This window comes from Silurus aristotelis (assembly GCF_946808225.1).
Source record: "Silurus aristotelis genome assembly, chromosome: 27".
Lineage (NCBI taxonomy): Eukaryota > Metazoa > Chordata > Actinopteri > Siluriformes > Siluridae > Silurus > Silurus aristotelis.
The window spans coordinates 928213-949206 of record NC_139600.1 but is presented as its reverse complement, the minus strand read 5'-3'; the positions used below and the strand labels follow the sequence as shown (position 1 = coordinate 949206).

At 41.3% G+C, this 20994-nt stretch overlaps 1 protein-coding gene and 3 long non-coding RNA genes across 4 annotated transcripts; all 4 read left to right on the top strand.

The window, feature by feature from the left end:
• The first annotated feature begins 2952 nt into the window (after positions 1-2952).
• LOC310721045 lies at positions 2953-3360 on the top strand. Its single transcript, XR_014531907.1, has 3 exons — positions 2953-3032; positions 3111-3155; positions 3236-3360. It is a non-coding gene; the product is annotated as an uncharacterized lncRNA (long non-coding RNA).
• Positions 3361-7669: 4309 nt separating this feature from the next.
• On the top strand, positions 7670-8637 carry LOC310721044. The gene is made up of 4 exons (XR_014531906.1): positions 7670-7886; positions 7982-8071; positions 8209-8229; positions 8456-8637. It is a non-coding gene; the product is annotated as an uncharacterized lncRNA (long non-coding RNA).
• Positions 8638-11398: 2761 nt separating this feature from the next.
• LOC310721032 lies at positions 11399-12158 on the top strand. Its single transcript, XR_014531895.1, has 5 exons — positions 11399-11542; positions 11619-11696; positions 11768-11812; positions 11892-12042; positions 12091-12158. It is a non-coding gene; the product is annotated as an uncharacterized lncRNA (long non-coding RNA).
• A 6992-nt stretch (positions 12159-19150) lies between these two features.
• On the top strand, positions 19151-19825 carry LOC310721549 (uncharacterized protein; the record flags this gene model as incomplete). Its single annotated transcript, XM_083533333.1, has 4 exons — positions 19151-19308; positions 19385-19462; positions 19534-19578; positions 19658-19825. The coding sequence occupies exons 1-4, from the start codon at positions 19234-19236 to the stop codon at positions 19823-19825; spliced, it is 366 nt and encodes a 121-aa protein (XP_083389459.1). The 5' UTR covers positions 19151-19233.
• Positions 19826-20994: the final 1169 nt, after the last annotated feature.

Genomic DNA, 20994 nt, shown 5'->3' with positions numbered 1-20994 from the left:
GTCAAGAAGCCCATGATGGAGACTGGGTCGTTCCTCATGAGTGCTCTACAACCACTTTGCTAATACACCAGATAACCTCTGCATCCATTTTCTTCCTGTCTGATGCGATTTCAAAACGTTTCACAACGACTTGTGTTGCTTAGGTGCATCTCAAACTCAGCACTGCAAACATTTCCTTTACACTGTTGCCAAATTCGGAGCGATGCTCAGGTGATTGCGTGCCAAGCGATTAGTTTGTATTTCCACGGCGCTGATTGGCCACTCCTGAGGAAAAACGCTCTTTATAAATCGGGTCTCCGAGCTGCCTGACATCGAGATCCTTCCTACTTTTCGAGCTGCCTTGAAAGGTGAGATGGTAAGCAAACTGTATTTTCTGCTAGTAAACAAACTGTGCTAACTTCTGTTTTGTGACTGTAGCTGTCGAAGATCGCAGAGGAACCATGAAGGTCGTGTTTATCGCCGTGTGTCTGATCGGACTCGTCTGTGCCGTCCCTGTGAGTGCCGATTAGCCCACATAGCTTCTCTCTGTTCAGGTAGGAAAGATAACTCTCGCACTAAAACTGTGATTGTGATTGCAGATAGATGATGAGCACCAGATCGAGAAGCGCTCAAACAGCCATGGGGTACGTAACCCGGTTCCTTCAGATTTCCACAGACAAATGGTAATCGATTCAAAATGATTTCTAATTAAATCTCTAACTTTGAGCACGTCTACGTTTTCAGTACCTCGGAGGCTACAACAACTACAACAACAACAACAACATGTTCAACTCTCTAATGCCCTTCCTGCTACTGCGTCTACTCAACCCCCCTGCACCCGCCCCTGCACCCGCTGCTGGCAAATAAGCGAAGCGAAGTGTTGCAATGATGCATTTCTTGAAAACAAATAAAGAAATTTGACTTGAACTGCACTCTTGTGTAAAATGCGTCTCATTTTGTACCGAAATCTAATACTGAACACCGTCCTGAACTTTTTTTTTTATTTATAACTAATAAGCATAATCTCTGATCTCAGATTTTAGTCAGTCTTTTATATCATGATGGGTTGGGGTGCAGTCAGCGTTCACATTCATCCCAAAGGTGTTTAATAGGGTTGGAGCTCTATAGCAGGAGATCTTTATCATCTTCTAACCCATGGAAAGCAGATCTTTATGGTGCTGGCTTTGTGCACTTTGGGTCAGGTTGGAACAGGTTCAGGTGAAGGTTCATTTTCAGTTCATTGTCTCACACTTTTTAAGGAAAAAGCACATATGGTTGGGAAAATGGACCGTGAGTTCTCAATTTGCCCCAATTACAGCCTTACAGACTTTTGGCACTCAAGCTGTCAGTTTGTTGATGTAATCAGAAGTGTTGTGTTCAAGAGCACCTTCATCAACACCATGACCGGAGGCACCAGAGTCTGAGTCAAGCCTGAGTGTAAGAATGGATTTAAACTAGCAGAACACCACACGTGACCAAGTCAATGTCAAGTTTAAAACCAGGACCAGGTGTCCCGATACGTGTATGTTTTCTTTGCTCTATTATCAGAAATAAAATTCCCTATGAATGAACTAAAAGAACCTGCCTACTTTGGAATTGTGTTCAAATAAGAATATAATTGAACATAGGGCACGTTAAACCCGGTTCACCCCGGCCCATTGTACTCGCAAGCGCTGCAGAGTAATCCTAATTTATATCCCTGGCTTAGGGAGGTAGAGGAGCCTGCACAGAAAACACTCATACACCTTCCTGAGATTTAAGCTCCAAACGAGCTGCGCCTTATTTTGAAACGGAGTTCTTGAAATGTTCTTGATCTCTATAAATCCAGGCACAGACATTTACACTTTGTACTGCAATTAGAACAAGGCAACAAACTCAATACTGTATTTTCACAACTCCAATACTCAATCTTTCATCTGAGTTTATCAGGAAGTGGGAGCTCAGTGGTTAAGGCTCTGGGTTACTGATCAGGGGGTCATGATTTCAATCTCCAGAATCGCAAAGCTGCAACTCTTGGGTCCCTTGAGCAAGGACCTTAAACTTCTGTTCTCCAGAGTGTAGTTTATAAGAGTTTAGGATTCTCACATGGGCTTTTTACAGCACAGTGAAATTATTCTTCGCATATTTGGAGTCAGAGCACGAGGTCAGCCATGATACAGAAATAAGGATTAAGGGAATTTCTCAGAGGCCCCAAGAATGGCAACTTTGTAATACCAGGGCTTTCCATACATTGTACTGGAAGATCTCCTGCTATAAAGCTCCAACCCTGGTGAACACAACACCTTTGGGATGAATTGGGATGAAACATTATTTACTTATTTAAGTTATTTAACATAAATCAGTTTCAGAACATGGAGTGATTCATGCTTTCAGCTTCACAGCAAATGTGTTTGGATGAATTTGGGTTGCATCTGATGAAAACGAGATGTTATGAATGCTAATTATAATGTGTCATTAGCACTGATGAAGCTGTATATATGATTGTATACACACACACACACACACACACACACACACACACACACACACACACACACACACACACACACACATATACATAAATATATACATATTCTGTGTGTTTCACAATGACTTGTTTTGCTCAGGAGTGACCAAATTTCACCCAAACACAACATGAATCATGGCATGTTTTTGCATTTTGCATGTTTCCAAATAAAGTCACACGGTCACTGATTTGTCATTTTTGGGCTGTAAATGCCTTTATAAAGGAGCTCCTCGTACAATGCGAACACATTCCCAAAGTCAAGTCAAGTCAAGTCAAGTTTACATGTATAGCGCTTTTCACAACAGACATTGTCTCAAAGCAGCTTTACAGAAAACAACAGTGAAGGTGAATGGTGTGCGTTAAAGTCTTCTACTCAAATCTTTTTCGGCTGCTTTTGAAGGTAAGATGGTGTCTGCTCTGGAGGAGCTCCTGCGGCATTTAAGAGATGTTCAACAAACTGTTTTGTTTTTTTTAGAGGTCGCAGGGGGAAAGCATGAAGATCGTGATCATTGCAGTGTGCCTTATCGGGCTTGTCTGTGCCACTCAGGTGGATTCTCATACATTCTTCTCTTTGTTTAAGTTCAGTCCAAACTTTTGCACTTCAAGAAATTGTTTTTTATTACAGGTTGATGAACAGCTGGAGCGAGAGAAGCGTTCGTCCAGCGGCGAGGTCTGTAACATGTTCATCTGCATGACCACACTATTTCCTCTGCAATGACTTTAATAACACTATACCTCTGTCTTTCCCAGGGGTATGGAGGACGATTCATGCCATCCTACTATCCTTACTACTTCAACAACAACAATAACAACAATCTTCTTCAAACTCTACTGCCCCTCCTACTACTCCTTCCTACCCCAGCACCTGCTCCTGCACCTCCCGCTGGAGGCAAATAAGACAATATTATATTGACAATTCCAAAATGTATGAAGTACTCAAACATTTCTTTGTCATTTCTTACAATTAAACACATTTCTGTAACCTACTTATATGCATGATGTGGTCAATAATGGTTTTATTGGTGTAATTCTGATTCTCAGGAGGATTTCAGGGATTTGATATCCCTGAGCTCCATGCAAAATGGGATGCTGGGTAAAATGTAAAAAAACAAAAACAGAATGCAACGATTTGCAAATCTCATAAGTCCATATTTTATTCCAAATAAAACATTGAAAACATAGCAAAGCTAAAACTGAGGAAATGCACCATTTTAAGAAAAAAAATAAGGTCATTTCAAATTTGATGGCTGCAACACGTCTCAAAAACTTTGGGATAAAGCAAAAACAAAGTCTGGAAAAAGTACGTGATTGGTTCAGGAAATGTAGGCTAAATCTCTATCATGCAAAGAAGAAGGCATGCGTGAACATGATCCAGAAACGGTGTAAAAAGTGGAAAACTGTTCTGTGGTCAGGCGATTCGAAATTGTAATTTATTTTTGTAAATCATGGACATGGTCCTCCAGACTAAAAGAGGAGAGGGACTATCCATCTGATGGTTTGGGAGTACATGCTACTAATTAGGGTTGTAAGTGCAGACTAGTTCTTTTTATTTTAAGAAATTTGGAACTAAACATTAGCTGTCAAGTGCATGATGTAAAAGACTGTAAATATCAGGATGTATTCCTCTAGTTATGAACCCCTCACCATGAAAAAAGAATTGATAATAATGGAGCTCTGTTACTACAATCTAATTTCTAAGGATCTTATTTTAGAGCAGGGTGCAAGAAGAAATCTGGTGTTTCTACCCAGATTTATTGGAGCTCATAGAACCCCACAGAAAGACTACTCCATATTAATTACCTGTACCTGAAGAGTGTAGAAAAAATGACATTTGGGTTTCACAAGTTTTTCAGCTTTCTGTTTGCGTTGCTTCAACAAATCATGGCCAGAATGCTCCACCTAACCGAACCACATGCTGCTGACTTCTTTGAAATCTGCAAGCAGTTGACCTGAGTCAGATGGTGGGTTTATGTGGCCCAAGAGTCGTGTCCAAGGGTGTAGTGTGGGTAAACTGGAAATATTTGGTGAACCGATTGGAATAACAAGTCGTGAGCACAGATTTGATTTTAAAATCTGATAAGGAAATAAACGTTAAGGCGTATACGATCATCTCATCACTACCACAATGTCATAATGTGCTTTTAAAGGCTTAAAGGCAAGATTCCCAGTTTCACAATGATCCTAATAACATTCCCTCAGAAAGAATGAAACAGAACCACACCAGCAATGTATGCTACAACCATTTCACATGCTGTGTAATTGGATCATGAATTGTTTTTCGTTGGTCAATCATGGCTGAAAATGAGTATAAAAGCGATTGGCCTGATGAGCGCACATACGCTACTGCAAACGTGAGAATACACACATCTGCTTCATCTGGATCATCATGAAGATCGTGTTGGTGTTGATGGCTGTGTGCTTTATTGCACTCTCCTTTGCTGTTCCTGTAAGTACTGAACTTTGTGTAACGAGTCCTTTATTTTGTTTGATAAAAGAAAGAATGCAGGGTCGGTGGATGATTATACATTTAAGAATTATAGAATGCAATGCAAAAAACCTCAAAGAATAAAAAAATTACAAAATTTATAAATTTTAAATATGATTTTTTTTCTTATTATTCCTGAGATCCAGAGATATTATGCAAATACTGATGTCATTAATATTCATTTCTCAGGTGGAAGATGAACATGAACGAGAGAAGCGCTCGTCCAGCGGAGAGGTCGGTAACAGCTTTACAGCATAATGCTGCCCCCACCATGCTTCTCTATGGTTCTATTTGGTCTTCTTTGGGTGATCAGCTCCTTGATATTAGTCAAACACATTTGCAATAATAGCTAAAAATGTTAACAGACATTAGCACCACATGCTTTGGGTGATATAAGCACGTTTCTTGCTTTAGCCAACCTACCTCATATCGCAGACATATGAAGAATGCTGGAGATTCAGGAAGTGACATTTACGACCCATTTCCCTGCTGCTCCTTTAACATTATAAAAAGTCTCTTAGTGGGAAAATATCTCACCTCATTTATCTTGGTTTGACATTTCACATTACAAACGCCAACAAAACAGAGGTGTTAAAACTTGCTGTATATGTAATTAATATGCTTTACTGTTATCTGTTAACTTCCAGCTCTTCAGAGGAAGATCATGGTATCCAAACACCTACCCCAACTCCAATGCTGAGAATGACCTGATGAATCTTATTCTGCCCCTGCTGCTGGCACACCTGATTCCTGCCCCTAACAATACAACAGGATAATTATTTGACTCACAATAAATGTAATATAATATAATATAATATGTCTTATAATTGGTAGCTCTTTAAAATAAAGACCATGATAAGCATAACTGTGTCTGGGCTGTGTATGATCTTTTGAGTCAGAGACTAATACAGATTACACCACAACATCAAAAATCTATGTTGAGTTCAAATGTGTGTATAAGATGTGAACAATTAATATAAATCAACAACGTGATTTTAAATTTGAGACTCATGTCGTGGATACTGCATTAATTCAACAACAACAGAAACAAAACAAAAAAATTCTTCCGAATTCAGAATAGATTTTTTAAATATCATTCGCAAAGAAATATTTCATCCAGTCAGTGTACCGTAATTTCCGGACTATAAAGCGCACCCATATATAAGCCGCACCCACAGAATCTGACAAAGATTTTTATTTTGAACATCAATAAGCCGCACCTGTCTATAAGCCGCAGGTGTCTACACTGAAACTAATGAACTTTACACAGGCTTTAATGAAAGACAGTGTCTGTTACATGGTGTAACGGGTGAAATATGTTGTGGCTCCTTTAAGAGCAGAGCGGTATTTTGGGAATTGCCTGCATTTTCTGGTATTACTGCGTGTGTGTAAGACCGAGGATTATGTCCTTATTATTTTCTGATGCTCAGTTCTAAGTTTCTTTGACTAACCCGTAACGCTGTTGCCAAGAAAAATAAAAAAGCACGAGTTTTGGAAACCTGTCTGTGTTTATATGATTTCTGTTGTAACTGGAGTTAGCGAGCTCCTCCCTTCACCCAGACTCAACGCGTTACAACTGCTTGTATCTAAACAGTAGCCGACCAAGAAAGTCATTGTTCACCGTCTTCCTCCTTCCTTTCACAACTATTTCTCTAGGGGAGTTTTTCTTTTGGCATCGTCGTGCGTTTAAAAATCAACACTGGTGGAAGTTTTTTCTCCCGATGCCGTGCAGCTCAGAACACAGGTAAGGTGCGATTTTTCGTTTCCGTTCGGAAATTTCATTGGTCTAATGTTATGGGGTTCAGTTTTTTGGCTTGAAGTTTGTAAAAAACAGGAAAAACCCAGGGAAAATTAATAAATACGCCGCTTCCTTGTTTAAGCCGCTGGGTTCAAAACGTGGAAAAAAAGCAGCGGCTTATAGTCCGAAAAATACGGTAGTTTGCTGACAATGAGTTTTGGTTGAGTAACATAATAGACTACTGTAGTAATCTTACTACATCTCACTACATTTTAAAGATGTGATGTGCAGTGCCATTTGTTTCTCCCAGTATTTCACAGTCTTGTCCAAATGTTGTGCAGCAAACTTTTTTCTTTAAACGAGCTTCAACATGCTTTTTCTTCAGCAGTGGAGTCTCGCGTGGTGAGTGCGCACACGGGACATGGAGGTTCAGTGCATTACTTATTGTTTTCTTTTTAACAATTGCTTTCTGAAGCTCTCAACAAATGGTCCTTGGCTTTTGGACAACTCTTCTGATATTCTTTTCACTCCTCTGTCTGAAATCTTGAGGAGCAACTGGTCATTAACAATTTCTGTTGAAATGTTTTTTCCACTTCTGGATTATGGCCCCAGTAGTGCTCACTGAAACATTGAGAAGTTTAGAAATCCTTCTGTAACCAATGCCATCATTATGTTTTCCAACAATAAGGTTGTGAAGGTCTTTGCTCTTTGCTTTTACATATCATGAGATGTTTCTTGGGTGACATCTTGGTAATGAAACACCTTTATACAGGCCATCAGCTGAGGTTGAAGCAGCTGATATTGATTTGCACTGACACGGGGCAGGACTGCTTTCTAATTACTGATTGATTTCAGCTGGTGTCTTGGTGTCCATGCATTTTTTTCACTGTGTTCAATACTTTCATCACTCCCATGAAGATCTGTCATAATGTGCTGTGAGATTAAACAGTATTTTGAAAAGATTCACAGTTTCACAATGATTGTAACGACACATTTAGAAAGAGCGAATCGGTGTCACGCCTCGTTTCCAAACCGTGTGTATTAATGTGTATTACACATTACATATTGCAACCTGGGTTGTTGTGGCAGGAGTCATTTCTGATTGGTCAACTGTGGGCTGGAATTCAGTATAAAACAGTAGGAGATTAGAGATAAGGCATTACGACAGTGAATAGGAGGTGAGCTCGGTCATTTGTTACATTTAAATTGGCCACAGGTTTAATAACCTGAATTTATTATTCATTTATGTATTCTTATGTATACTTATTTACAGCTAGAATTCACGATCGTCATAAAGATTGTGTTGGTGTTCCTTTCCGTCTGCTTTATTGCAGTCTCCTGTGCTGTTCCTGTAAGTTCTGTAGTCACTATAGTTTCCAGTCAATCCTTTCAAAATACTTCCGACTGCTGAGCTCCAGCTAAGATTTATCTTCTAAATATTTAGATCATTAATATTTGTTAAAAAAAAATAAAAACTTTTTTTCTCAAGTTAAGAATGAGCAGAACTGCTCAACTAGCCAGGTTAGTAACAACCTCACAGCATGATGCTGCCCCCACCATGCTTTACTCTGGTTATGTATGGTTTTCTTTGGGTGATAAACTCTCTTGGTAGTGCCTTTTAGATGTTCAGCTCTGGTTTCATTTGACATTTAACCCATTCTGATTTGTGTTGAGATGATTTTGGTGGTTTGAACATTATTATTTTTATATTTATATCATGAGAAACACATTTATTTTCTGTTTTCAGTCTAACTAAAGAGAACAGTCCAACCCAACAGTGATACCGGGAAACTCAATCCCTCAATCCCTCGATCCTGATCTCAACGGCATCAACATGCTGGATGTTCTGCTACCCTTGCTGATAGCAGGTCTAGCCCCTGCCCCGGCTCCTGCCCCCGCACCTGCAGGAGGCAAATAAGGCCACCAAAAATAATGATCATGTTTTGTGTGATTATCAAAAGTTTCTTAAAATAAAAATGATGATACACATAATAATATTGTGAGTCATTAATAATAAAGTAGACGTGCGTTATTCCATGAACACATAATGATTGTAGGCGCATAATTAACTGTCAGTGTGGACAGATAGAAACACCAGGATGTGCTATTTGGATGTGCAGCTAAATAATAATATTCACTTCAATTCAATTTATTACAATAAGCTCAGAATAAGCAAACAATAAGCAAACATATAAAAAGAATATTTTTTGTTATAAATAACTAATTTAATTGGCAACATGTTTTGTAAAAGAAAACCTTTTGTTGCTTTTTTTTTTTTAAGTAAATCCATCTGGTCTGGAGCTGTTTTTTATGTTTTGGGCTTCTCAGTTCAATGAGGTGGAATTTAAACATCAATACTTCAGTTTTGAATGATGTAGAAAATCAGATGATTCAAACATCATGGGAACATCATGACTTCATTGTGTTTCTAGATTGAAGTAAAGGAACTTGATTTCCTTGAGCAGAACAACGCGGAACACCGACTGCTCCAAATGTCTGGTGACACTGCCTGAACTCACTAATGTTATTTTTTCCCCAAAAAGCATAAATTCCCAAACACAATCTCCTCCTCCTCCTTTTTTTTTTTTAAGTAAATCCACAAAAGTCAGGGCAGTAAATCCTATGAGAATTGACCAAATCCAGATTTAGTGGTGACCATTAAAACTGAATTGACCAAATCCAGATATAGTGGTGACCATTAAAACTGAATTGCTCTAATAACTAGTAATAACTAATAAATAGTAATAACCCACACTACAAAGCAGCAGAGATTTATTAGTAATCACATACCTTCAGGAAAAGTCCACTTAGAATCATATACATACTGAATAGACAAAACTCCAAAGCTAAAATACCCAGTAACCACCTCCAAATACAGCAATCAAACACCATTGTCTAGAATTCCTTCTAGATACATCATAGTGACCACCTGGGATAAAATAGATACCTCTAAAAAAACACCCAGCAACCACCTGGGATTGTAAAGATACCTCCTGGAAATACCAAGGAACTATATTTTCCCAGGTGGTTGCCTGGTGTTTCTTTGAGGTGTCTATATGATCTCTGGGGATTACGGTGTGATTATAGGACCCCAGGTGGTAGATATGGCTCTTCTAGGAGGTATTTAAATGATCCCAGGCGGTCACTATGGTGTGTCTGGAAATCTACAGGTGGTTGCTGGGTGTTTTAGGTTACCATGGTGTTTTTAGGGGGTATCTATATGACCCCATGTGGTTTCTGGGTGTTTCTAAGAAGCATCTATATGATCCCACATGGTTTTAGGTTTTGTAGTTTTGTATATGTATATGATCCCAGGTGGTTGCTATGGTTTTGTGGAGGTATCTAAATTATTCTAGGTGGTTCCAATTCCAGGAGGTATCTTTACGATCCCAGGTGGTTGCTGGGTGTTTTATAGAGATATCTATTTTATCCCAGGTGGTCACTATGATGTATCTAAAAGGAATCCTGGATAGATATTGATAGTTTTAGAAACACAGTAACCAATGATAATGTAGCTGCTTCCTAGCAAAACACACTTTCTAGCTATACACAAGTCCAAGGTACATTCCAGACATGACCTGAAGCTAAAAACACCAGCTGTGAACTGTGGATTCTTCCTGGAGTGATGAATCCCTGGAATGAATCTGATGAGTGCTAGGAGAACACTATCTAGAGGAATGCAAAAAGCCAAACACGTGGACGTGACGTGGATATTGGTCTGGTCTGGAGCTGTTTTTTATATTTTAGGCTTCTCAGTTTAATGAGGTGGAATTTAAACATTAATACTTCAGTTTGGAATGATGTAGAAAATCAGATGCTTCAAACATCATGGGACATCATGTGTTTCTAGATTGAATAAAGGAACATGATTTTCTTGAGCAGAACAACGCGGAACACCGACTGCTCCAAAGGTCTGGTGACACTGCCTGATCTCACTAATGTCAATTTTTCCTTGAAAAGCACAAATTCCCAAACACAATCTCCTCATGTGGAGAACCAATCGAGAAGAATGGATGCTGTTCCAGCTCTAAAAGCAGGAAAAGATAATTAACGGTGGCCCAGAATTCTGAAATTGGATGTTCAATCACCATATCATACAAATAATACACAATATAGACAAAATTTTGTGGACACCTGAGCAGAAGATCTGCTTTTTGAACATCCCAGGCCACATTTGCTGTTATAACGACTTCCACTCTTCTGAGAAGATGTTCCACTAGATTTTGTAATGTGCCTCCAATTCTATGGAATTTAATAATTCCAGCATTCTAATGTGTCCTAGTGTTTAATTGGGTTGAAGTCAATGTTCAATATCAGAACATCTTCTACTCCAACCCATGATATGCAGATGCTATAGAGCTGGAACTGGTTTGTATCTTCTAGTTCAAGTGAGGGGGAAAATTTCAAGATCCAGCATCCAAAGACGTCTGATACGAGTGTGTAACTTTAACATTTTGGAGAAGAACCACATATGGATGGAAAAGTCAGGTTTCCCCAATACCTTGTTGTTTTTGTTGCTATAAATTAATGTTTATTTTTAAACCTCAGCACTCCTGTAAACATCTGTCCCAACATCCTGTGAGATTACAGTATTTTCAACAAGTTTCACAATGAGGTTGTGACACACGTGGAGGAAAACCGTGTGAAATTGGGTGAATCACACCACATTTCCAAACGGCACCGAAAAAATTTATCTTGTTGAAAGAGCTTAATTACCTCTCAGGACTCGCTTCTGATTGGTCAACTGCAGCCGAAAAATGGTATAAAATTGGTGAGCAGAGGTATGCTGAGGTAGCGTACCATTTTGAATACACACGTCTTCCAGCTTCAGGAGGTGAGGACCATCATCCACAACATCGGCTTTGACCGTTTGTGTGACATTTTGTAACGTTTTTCTTTTCATTTCCCAGCCAGATCCCAGGACCATCATGAAGATCGCGGTGGTGTTCATTGCTGTGTGCTTCATCGCACTCGCCTGTGCTGTTCCTGTAAGTACTGAACTTCACATTAATGCTTCTGTTTTCGAGCTGCTGCTCAGATTTCTGTTTCGTTTCCGCAGGTTGAAGATGAGCACGAACGGGAGAAGCGCTCGTCCAGCGAAGAGGTTAGTAAACAAAACAGATCGAATAAAGTCTATTTCATTGAAAGAAAAGTACTAACTGTGTAAATATCTGTGTTTCCAGTCCTATAGAGGGGGAGGACAGTACATGCCGTCCTTCATCCCATACAACTCGAACCCCGGTGGCTCCAACACCATGCAGAACATTCTGTACACCCTGCTGTTAGCTCGCCTGCTCACTCCACCTGCCCCGGCTCCTGCCCCCCCCGCCGCCGGTGCCGCTGGCGCTGCCACCGGTGGTACAGTAGCAGACAAACCACAAGGGGGCAAATAAGCTCTCTGTTATTTACCCTTCATGTTCTGTCTGATTATTATTACAAATAAAGAGAAACTTTGCTGATCTGAGTGTGATATTAAAATTTTTTGGAGTGTTTTTTTACACCACGCTGCAGTTCAAAGTACTAAAAACTATTTTTTTATTAAATGTAGAATATTAAAAGAGCGTGACAGAAAAAAAAGAGCCGTCTGTGCTGAGCAATATCCAGGAGCTCCAGATGTTTCAGTGTTCATTTATTTACCATATTTAGTAGTTTTATAGCAGTGTTTCTTTATATAGTTTATTTTGCCTGGTATATATATATATATATAATTAAATTATAATTAGATATAAAAATCATTTTTATAGACTGAATGCAAATCTTTAACAAATACATACTACAATTGGCAAAAGTATTGGGACACCTGACTTTTCCAGCCATATGAGGTTCTGGAGTGGCATCTAAATGGTTAAGGTTCTGGGTTACTGTTTAGAAGGTCAGAAGGTCAAGTCCCAGCAGTGCCAAGCTGCCCCTGCTGAGCCCTTGAGGAAGATCCTTGCTGTTGCTTTTGGCTGATCCTGCACTCTGACCCTCAGCTTCATAACACTGAGATTTGCAAAGAAAGATTTTTACTGTGTTTATGGTTTATATGTTCTTTCTTTTCCAAACTGTTAGCGCAAACATGTACACACAACTGTACAGGACATCTTTAGAATGAAAATATCCCTGCACATCAACTAGGAGACTCAAACCTTCTCCAGCTCTGTAAAAAGATCTGCTTTCCATGAGTTGGAATTGTGTAGATTTCCCGCTGTAGAGCTCCAACGCTGTAGGGATGAATGTGAACCTCACTTCACCCCAGGCCTCCTCACGTCACCTCAGCTACATCAGTACATGACTTTACTAACACACATCCTTGTGGAGGAATGAATCTCACACAAATCTTTACAAAATCTAGTGGAACGTCTTCCGAGAAGAGTGGAGCTTATTATAGGAGTAAATGTAAGATGCTCAAAAAGAAGCCATTTTACGATCAGGTGTCCACATACTTTTGCCAACATGGTCGATGCTACTAATGTGGCAATAATGATTTGTTTTAAACAGTTCCAGTGTTTCATCATCATCAGGGTAAATACAGTTTTTGGTTTTTAGATTCAGGGTTAAAATATTTCTAAGCATATTTCTAAATATGAAAAAATAGGTTTTAATTTTAAATACAGATAATACATGTTAATTTCATATAATTCTCTATCTTATATTATACACATTTTTTATATTATATCAGTTAAAGATAAATCTAATGTGTGATAAATCTGTGTGTGTGTGTGTGTGTGTGTGTGTGTGTGTGTGTGTGTGTGTGTGTGTGTGTGTGTGTGTGTGTGTGTGTGTGTGTGTGTGTAGGGAGGAAATATTAATCCTGTGCAGTCCGTGTTTGAGGATTAAAGTCAATCATGTGGAGATTAAAGTGCAGTTTGAGTTGAACCTCGTCTTGTGAAATGATCGTTAAAGTTTCCGAACATTGTGACACTCGTGGTGTTTGGCTGTCGGGGGATTAGTCTGTGTGAGGGTGGAGGTTCCTGTGGAGCATCGTCAGAAATCTCACACATCACACTTTCCACTCTATTTCATTAGCTACAGTCCTGAGACTCCAATTTTCCTTCCGATTCACGTAAGTCGTTGATATCAGTTCTATTTTATTGATCATGTTTGGGGCTTTGGGAGTTTTCTCTAAGAGTTATTTTCTTCTTGATTTGTTTTTGTTATGTGAGGAATCGGAGGCGAAAGCCGAAGTAAAAGCAAACAAAGTTTTAATGCGATACAGGACTGAGCCAACACAAACACTCGCCTTGACTGTGAATAATCCGGTGGTGTGCCGCAGGATCACGGCCCACTGAGTTCAGAACTGAAACTAATGGTAGTCTGTGTATTATCCAAGGGTGCGCTTATAAGAAGCGCAGCCCTGAACAGCACACAGGAGAAACGTGGGATGATCAGCAATACCATAGATAATAACCCACGGTGTGAGTGTGGAAGTGAGGGGTTTATATAGGAGTTGGTCAAGTCAAGTCAAGTCAAGTTTATTTGTATAGCGCTTTTCACAACAGACATTGTCTCAAAGCAGCTTTACAGAAAACAACAGTGAAGGTGAATGGTGTGCGTTTGTCCCTGATGAGCAGCCGTGGCGACAGTGGCAAGGAAAAACTCTCTTAGATGATATGAGGAAGAAACCTTGAGAGGAACCAGACTCAAAGGGGAACCCATCCTCATATGGGTGACATCAAAAGTTTGGTCATAAATCTTTCAACAATACAGAACAATTTGTGATCATCATAGATCCAGCATCAGCTTCTCCATGCCAGGGCCTTTAAACACTCGGCATCTACTTCTCCATGATCATCCATAGGTCCATAATCTTCACGAGGTGGGACGTGACTGGAGCTGGCCAAACCTCAGGAAGCCTCGGGATGGGGAGAGAAAGAGAAGCAGTGGAGAGGAATTAGCGTAGCTGCTGTTCATGATATTAACAGCACAAGTTGATAATGTGCATGTGATCAGATGTTCTGGAGCACAAGGTTGTGATGTGATGTGTGTGATGTGTGTTATGTGTAGGCTTTGCTAAAAAGATATGTTTTTAATCTGCACTTAAACTGGGAGAGTGTATCTGAACCCCGAACACTGTCAGGAAGACTATTCCAGAGTTTAGGAGCTAAATGTGAAAATGCTCTACCGCCTTTAGTGGACTTTGCTATTCTAGGAACTACTAGAAGCCCAGAGTTTTGAGATCTCAGGGAGCGTGACGGATTGTAGCGTGTTAAGAGACTGGATAGATACATGGGAGCCAAACCATTTAGTGCTTTATAAGTGAGTAGCAGTAGTTTGTAGTCTATTCGAAACTTAATAGGAAGCCAATGTAGGGACGAGTTGGTGATGAGTGCGAAACGAGAGTCAGGTGTGTGTTTTCAGTATGCCAGTGAGGAGCTCCGTGCGGGTGGGGCATGCACGGGAGAAGAAGCAGTGAGCTCCTTGACACCACCCCCTCCCCAGGGGCGGCAGCGGACGCCCTGACCCTGTGATGAGGCCGCCCCCCAGCCCGGGGTGCCGGCCGGCGTGGGTAAACGGCATGGAACTCCGCCAGCAGCGCCGTGTCCAGACTGCGTGTCCACCCAAGACCGCTCCTCCGAACCGTACCACTCCCAGTCAACCAGGTACTCAAGGCGACCGCCACGCCGTCTGGAATCCAGGATTTCCCACACCAAGTAGACGCCGGGCTGGGCTACGACCTCCGGCTGGACAGGCGCCGCGGGGTCACCTGGAGGGAGAGAGACAGGTGAGACACATGGTTTCAGCAGGGACACATGAAAGGTAGGGTGTATGCGGTACCTTGGTGGCAGCTCCAGCCGGTAGGACACGTCGCCGATCTGCCTGGAAACCCGGAAGGGCCCGATGACCGGGGGCTCAGCTTGCGGCACGGCAGCTTCATCCTCATGTCTTTAGTCGACAGCCACACCAGGTCACCGGTACGGAAACGAGGAGACTCCAGACACCTAGCGTCAGCGTGCTTGCATAGTATAATCCAAGGGTGCGCTTGGGAGAAGCGCGGTGCTAAACAGCACACGGAAGAAAAATGGGATGATCAGCAATACCATAGATAATAACGTCCAGCGGCGAGGTTAGTAAACAAAGCAGATCAAATAAAGTCTATTTCATTGAAAGAAAAGTACTTACTGTGTAAATATCTGTGTTTTCAGTCCTATAGAGGAGGAGGACAGTACATGCCATCCTTCATCCCATACAACTCGAACTCCAGCGGCTCCAACAGCATGCAGAACATTCTGTACACCCTGCTGTTAGCTCGCCTGCTCACTCCACCTGCCCCGGCTCCTGCCCCCCCCGCCACCGGTGCAGGCCGCAAATAAGCTCTCTGTTATTTACCCTTCATGTTCTGTCTGATTATTATTACAAATAAAGAGAGATTCTGCTGATCTGCGTGTGATATTTTGATTTGTTGGAGTGTTTTTACACCACGCCGCTGTTTAAAGTACTGAAAACTATTTCTTTATTAAATGTAGAATATTAAAAGAGTGTGACAGAAAAAAGAGCCGTCTGTGCTGCATCAAGTGCTTTTCTATGTGAATGAATGCGGAAGTCAAAGTGTTCACTGGATCATGTGATCAGTACAATGAGTTCTGTTCACACTGCAATATATCAGCGATATCCAGGAGCTCCAGATGTTTCAGTGTTTATTTATTTACCATATTTAGCAGTTTTATAGCAGTGTTTCTTTATATAGTTTATTATTCCTGGGATATATATATTTAATTAAATTATAATTAAAAAATCATTTTTATAGACTGAATGCAAATCTTTAACAAATACATTCTACTATGGGCAAAAAGTATTGGGACACCTGACTTTTCCAGCCATATGAGGTTCTGGAGTGGCATCTAAATGGTTAAGGTTCGGGGTTACTGTTCACAAGGTCAGAAGGTCAAGTCCCAGCAGTGCCAAGCTGCCCCTGCTAAACCCTTGAGCAAGATCCTTGCTGTTACTTTTGGCTGATCCTGCACTCTGACCCTCAGCTTCATAACACTGAGATTTGCAAAGAAAGATTTTCACTGTGTTTATAGTTTATATGTTCTTTCTTTTCCAAACTGTTACTGCAAACATGTACACACAACTGTACAGGACATCTTTAGAATGAAAATATCCCTGCACATCAACTAGGAGACTCAAACCTTCTAACCCTAACCCCGAAGATCTGCTTTCCATGAGTTAGAATTGTGTAGATCTCCCGCTATAGAGGTTCATCCCTGTAGGGATGAATGTGAACCTCACTTCACCTCAGCTACATCAGTACATGACTTTACTAACACACATCCATGTGCAGGAATAAATCTCACACAAAATCTAGTGGAGTCGTCAATATCAGTTCTATTTTATTGATCATGTTTGGGGCTTTGGCAGTTTTCTCTAAAAGTTATTTTTTCTTGATTTGTTTTTGTTATGTGAGGAATCGGAGGCAAAAGCCGAAGTAAAAGCAAACAGAGTTTTATTGCGATACAGGACTGAGCCAACACAAACACTCGCCTTCACGGTGAATAATCCGGCGGTGCGCCGCAGGATCGCGGTCCACTGAGTTCAGAACTGAAACGAGAGGCAGTCTGTGTATAATCCAAGGGTGCGCCTGGGAGAAGCGCGGCGCTGAACAGCACACGGGACAAATGTGGGATGATCAGCAATACCATAGATAATAACGGACGGTGTGAGTGTGAAAGTAAGGGGTTTATATAGGAGTTGGTGATGAGTGCGAAACGAGAGTCAGGTGTGTGTGATCAGTATGCGGGTAAGGAGCTCCGTGCAGGTGGGGCACGCATGGGAGAATAAGCAGGGAGCTCCTTGACACCACCCCCTCCCCCAGGGTCAGCACCGGACGCCCTGACCCTGTGACGAGGCCGACCCTAGCCAGGGGTGCCAGGCGGCGTTGGTAAACGGCATGGAACTCAGCCAGCAGCTCCGGGTCCAGCACGTCCTGCAGGGCCACCCAAGACCGCTCCTCCGAACCGTACCCCTTCCAGTCAACCAGGTACTCAAGGCGACCCCCGCGCCGTCTGAAATCCAGGACTTCCCACACCACGTAGACGCCGGGCTGGGCTACGACCTCCGGCTGGACAGGCGCCGCAGGGTCACCTGGAGGGAGAGAGACAGGTGAGACACATGGCTTCAGCCGGGACACGTGAAAAGTAGGGTGTATGCGGTACCTCGGTGGCAGCTCCAGCCGGTGGGACACGTCGCTGATCTGCCTGGAAACCCGGAAGGGCCTGATGAACCCGGGGGTTAACCTGCAGCCTGGCAGCTTAATCCTCAGGTCTTTTGTCAACAGCCACAGTAGGTCCCCGGTGCGGAAATGAGGAGACTCCAGACATCTAGCATCAGCGTGCTTGCATAGTATAATCCAAAGGTGCACTTGGGAAAAGCGCGGCGCTGAACAGCCCACAGGAGAAAAGTGGGATGATCAGCAATACCACAGATAATAACACAAGGTGAGTGTGTGGAAGTGAGGGGTTTATAAAACGAATGCCGTTGGTGATGTCATTCCTCAAAACAAAACCACACCGTGGTGTTTCCGAAGTCCAGATTCTCTCTAAATTAACATTTTCAGAACCACGTGTTTATTACTGCACTTAAAAATGAGTTTTAAACAATTAATTTTGCGTCTGTGATATTAATTTATACCATATTCCCAGTGTTTTTTCTTATTTATTTATTTATTTATTTGTTTGTTTGTTTGTCTTTTTTTATTTAATTTAATTCAATGTTTCATGTTAATTTTTCAGTGAAAAGCACAAATTCCCAAACACAATCTCCTCCTGTGGAGAACCAATCTAAAAGAATGGATGCTGTTCCAGCTCTGAAAACAGGACACATTAATTAACCGTGGCCCAGAATTCTGGAATTGGATGTTCAGTCACCATATCATATAAATAATACACAATATAGACAAAATTTTGTAGACCTCTGAGCAGAAGACCTGCTTTTTGAACATCCCAGGCCACATTTGCTGTTATAACGACTTCCACTCTTCTGAGAAGATGTTCCACTAGATTTTGTAATGTGCCTCCAATTCTATGGAATTCAATAATTCCAGCATTCTAATGTGTCCTAGTGTTTAATTGGGTTGAAGTCAGTGTTCAATATCAGAACATCTTCTACTCCAACCCATGATATGCAGATGCTATAGAGCTGGAACAGGTTTGTATCTTCTAGTTAAAGTGAAGGGAAAATTTCAAGATCCAGCATCCAAAGACGTCTGATACAAGGGTGTAACTTTAACAGTTTGGAGAAGAACCACATATGGATGGAAAAGTCAGGTTTCCCAATACCTTGTTGTTTTTGTTGCTCAAAATTAATATGTTTATTTCTAAACCTCAGCACTCCTGTAAACATCTGTCCCAACATCCTGTGAGATTACAGTATTTTCAACAAGTTTCACAATGAGGTTGTGACACACGTGGAGGAAAACCGTGTGAAATTGAATGAATCACACCACGTTTCCAAACGGCACCGAAAAAATGTATCTTGTTGAAAGAGCTGAATCACCTCTCAGGACTCGCTTCTGATTGGTCAACTGCAGCCGAAAAATACTATAGAATGTGTAGAGTGGAGAGCAGAGGTATGCTGAGGTATCATACCATTCTGAATACACACGTCTTCCAGCTTCAGGAGGTGAGGACCATCATCCACAACATCGTCTTTGACCATTTGTGTGACATTTTGTAAAGTTTTTCTTTTTATTTCCCAGCCAGATCCCAGGACCATCATGAAGATCGCGGTGGTGTTCATTGCTGTGTGCTTCATCGCACTCGCCTGTGCTGTTCCTGTAAGTACTGAACTTCACATCAATGCTTCTGTTTTCGAGCTGCTGCTCAGATTTCTGTTTCGTTTCCGCAGGTTGAAGATGAGCACGAACGGGAGAAGCGCTCGTCCAGTGGCGAGGTTAGTAAACAAAACAGATCGAATAAAGTCTATTTCATTGAAAGAAAAGTACTAACTGTGTAAATATCTGTGTTTCCAGTCCTATAGAGGGGGAGGACAGTACATGCCGTCCTTTATCCCATACAACTCGAACCCCGGTGGCTCCAACAGCATGCAGAACATTCTGTACACCCTGCTGTTAGCTCGCCTGCTCACTCCACCTGCCCCGGCTCCTGCCCCCCCCGCCACCGGTGCAGGCCGCAAATAAGCTCTCTGTTATTTACCCTTCATGTTCTGTCTGATTATTATTACAAATAAAGAGAGATTCTGCTGATCTGAGTGTGATATTTTGATTTTTTGGAGTGTTTTTACACCACGCCGCTGTTTAAAGTACTGAAAACTATTTCTTTATTAAATGTAGAATATTAAAAGAGTGTGACAGAAAAAAGAGCCGTCTGTGCTGCATCAAGTGCTTTTCTATGTGAATGAATGCGAAAGTCAAAGTGTTCACTGGATCATGTGATCAGTACAATGAGTTCTGTTCACACTGCAATATATCAGCGTGGTATATATATATACAGTGAGGAAAATAAGTATTTGAACACCCTGCTATTTTGCAAGTTCTCCCACTTAGAAATCATGGAGGGGTCTGAAAATGTCATTGTAGGTGCATGTCCACTGTTAGAGACATAATCTAAAAGAAAAAATCCAGAAATCACAATATATGATTTTTAAACTATTTATTTGTATGATACAGCTGCAAATAAGTATTTGAACACCTGTCTATCAGCTAGAATTCTGACCCTCAAAGACCTGTTAGTCTGCCTTTAACATGTCCACCTCCACTACATTTATTATCCTAAATTAGATGCACCTGTTTGAGGTCGTTAGCTGCATAAAGACACCTGTCCACCACATACAATCAGTAAGAATCCAACTACTAACATGGCCAAGACCAAAGAGCTGTCCAAAGAAACTAGAGACAAAATTGTACACCTCCACAAGGCTGGAAAGGGCTACGGGGAAATTGCCAAGCAGCTTGGTGAAAAAAGGTCCACTGTTGGAGCAATCATTAGAAAATGGAAGAAGCTAAACATGACTGTCAATCTCCCTCAGACTGGGTCTCCATGCAAGATCTCACCTCGTGGGGTCTCAATGATCCTAAGGAAGGTGAGAAATCAGCCCAGAACTACACGGGAGGAGCTGGTCAATGACCTGAAAAGAGCTGGGACCACCGTTTCCAAGGTTACTGTTGGTAATACAATAAGACGTCATGGTTTGAAATCATGCATGGCACGGAAGGTTCCCCTGTTAAAACCAGCACATGTCCAGGCACGTCTTAAGTTTGCCAATGACCATTTGGATGATCCAGAGAAGTCATGGGAGAAAGTCATGTGGTCAGATGAGACCAAAATAGAACTTTTGGGTCATAATTCC